At 31.4% G+C, this 1,431-nt stretch overlaps 1 protein-coding gene across 1 annotated transcript in view; it reads left to right on the top strand.

Annotated features, from left to right (window-relative positions):
* Positions 1–461: 461 nt before the first annotated feature.
* The window catches only part of EHI_153580 (uncharacterized protein), a gene marked incomplete at both ends in the record, with an annotated part of 1,086 nt that continues 116 nt past the window's right edge, over positions 462–1,431 (top strand). Inside the window, one exon of the mRNA XM_001913330.1 lies at positions 462–1,431. This exon is cut by the window's right edge and continues 116 nt beyond it. Within this exon, the coding sequence (XP_001913365.1) occupies positions 462–1,431 (970 nt within the window).

Genomic DNA, 1,431 nt, shown 5'->3' on the forward strand with positions numbered 1-1,431 from the left:
AGTTTAGAATTACCCCCAGGAACTTATGAATTTCCATTTTCTTTTATTCTACCCATGACCTTCCACCTGCCTCTTATTTTGGACCTAAAGGCTTACGTGCTCGATATGTTGTTGATGCTATTCTTTATACTTCAGAAGGACCAGTTCAAAGTCGTTATGTTTCATGTCCTGTTATCTTTAATTTAGGTGGTGTTCCACTGTCATTACCCAAAACAGTTTCTTTAGTACTAAAAACTACACATATTACCGTATCATTACCAAAACAATGTTTTGCTCTTGGAGAGACAATCACTTTAAATTGTTCTATTAAAAATCTTGCAGGAGGTAAAAATGATGAGTTATTGGTTGAACTGATCAGTTATTATTCTTTCTTTTTCGGTGGTTTTTCTAATAGTATTTTATCTTATTGTGTTAAGAGTATTGACGAACCATTCCAACAACAAATCAGTTTTGTTATTCCAATGACCACATCTCCATCATTTAACAATCAGTCATATAGTTATAGTCATTATATTAGAATTACTAATAAGTCTGTAAACACATCTGGTCATGTTGAAGGAGAATATATTCCAATAACTATATTTGCTCCTAAACCAATGTCATCTCAATTAATTGAAGAAAACCAAGCCAGTAACGTAGAAAAGATATTAGTTTCTCCATTAGATAATTTAAAACCACCAAGATTCCCAGAGCGTTGTGTAAATGGATTTGAAAAAATTAGATTAGAAGATGGAAAGTATGTTGATCATTTTAAGAGATTAGTTTATGAAAATGAAAATGGAACACCAAGCCAAGTCCCATATCCATGTTATGAATCTGAATTGTTACCACCAGGACTTACCTTTGGTTATTACAAGAATCAACGATATATCGTTGATTTCTGTAATAAGCAAACATTTTTTGAATTTCAAAGACCTATTCCTTGTGTTAGTCAAGCTAGTGTTAATGATTGTTCCAATCCAGTTGTTAGTATTCATGTTATAGAAACTATTGGAATGAAAACAAAAAAAGGAAAGAGTCCAAAAACCTTGCTTTGTGCTGTAATAGATAATAATGGTAAATTATTAAAGTCAAAAGAAAGTAAAGGTGTAGACCAGACATATCCTAAGTCATCATTCATACTTAATCCAGGTATTGAACGAAGAAATGTTGTTATTTATTTCTTTGAAAAGAAAGCTTTAAAGAAAGACACTATTATAGGTTCTGTTTCATTTGATCTCACCAAAATAAAATTTGGCAGTCATTTTGATGGATGGTTTGATCTTAAAGGATCACCTTTTGGAAATGAATATGTCTGTGGTAGGGCACATATTCTCTTTGGATATGATAGAAGTGAACATAATATTAATGGTCAATGGATTCATCTAAATGACTTTTGCAGTGAAATTTTGGTACCATATTATCCAAATGACGATGCTATGAAAAAAATAT

Source organism: Entamoeba histolytica, genomic scaffold, assembly GCF_000208925.1.
Source record: "Entamoeba histolytica HM-1:IMSS scf_1104750518587 genomic scaffold, whole genome shotgun sequence".
NCBI classification, from domain to species: domain Eukaryota; phylum Evosea; order Mastigamoebida; family Endamoebidae; genus Entamoeba; species Entamoeba histolytica.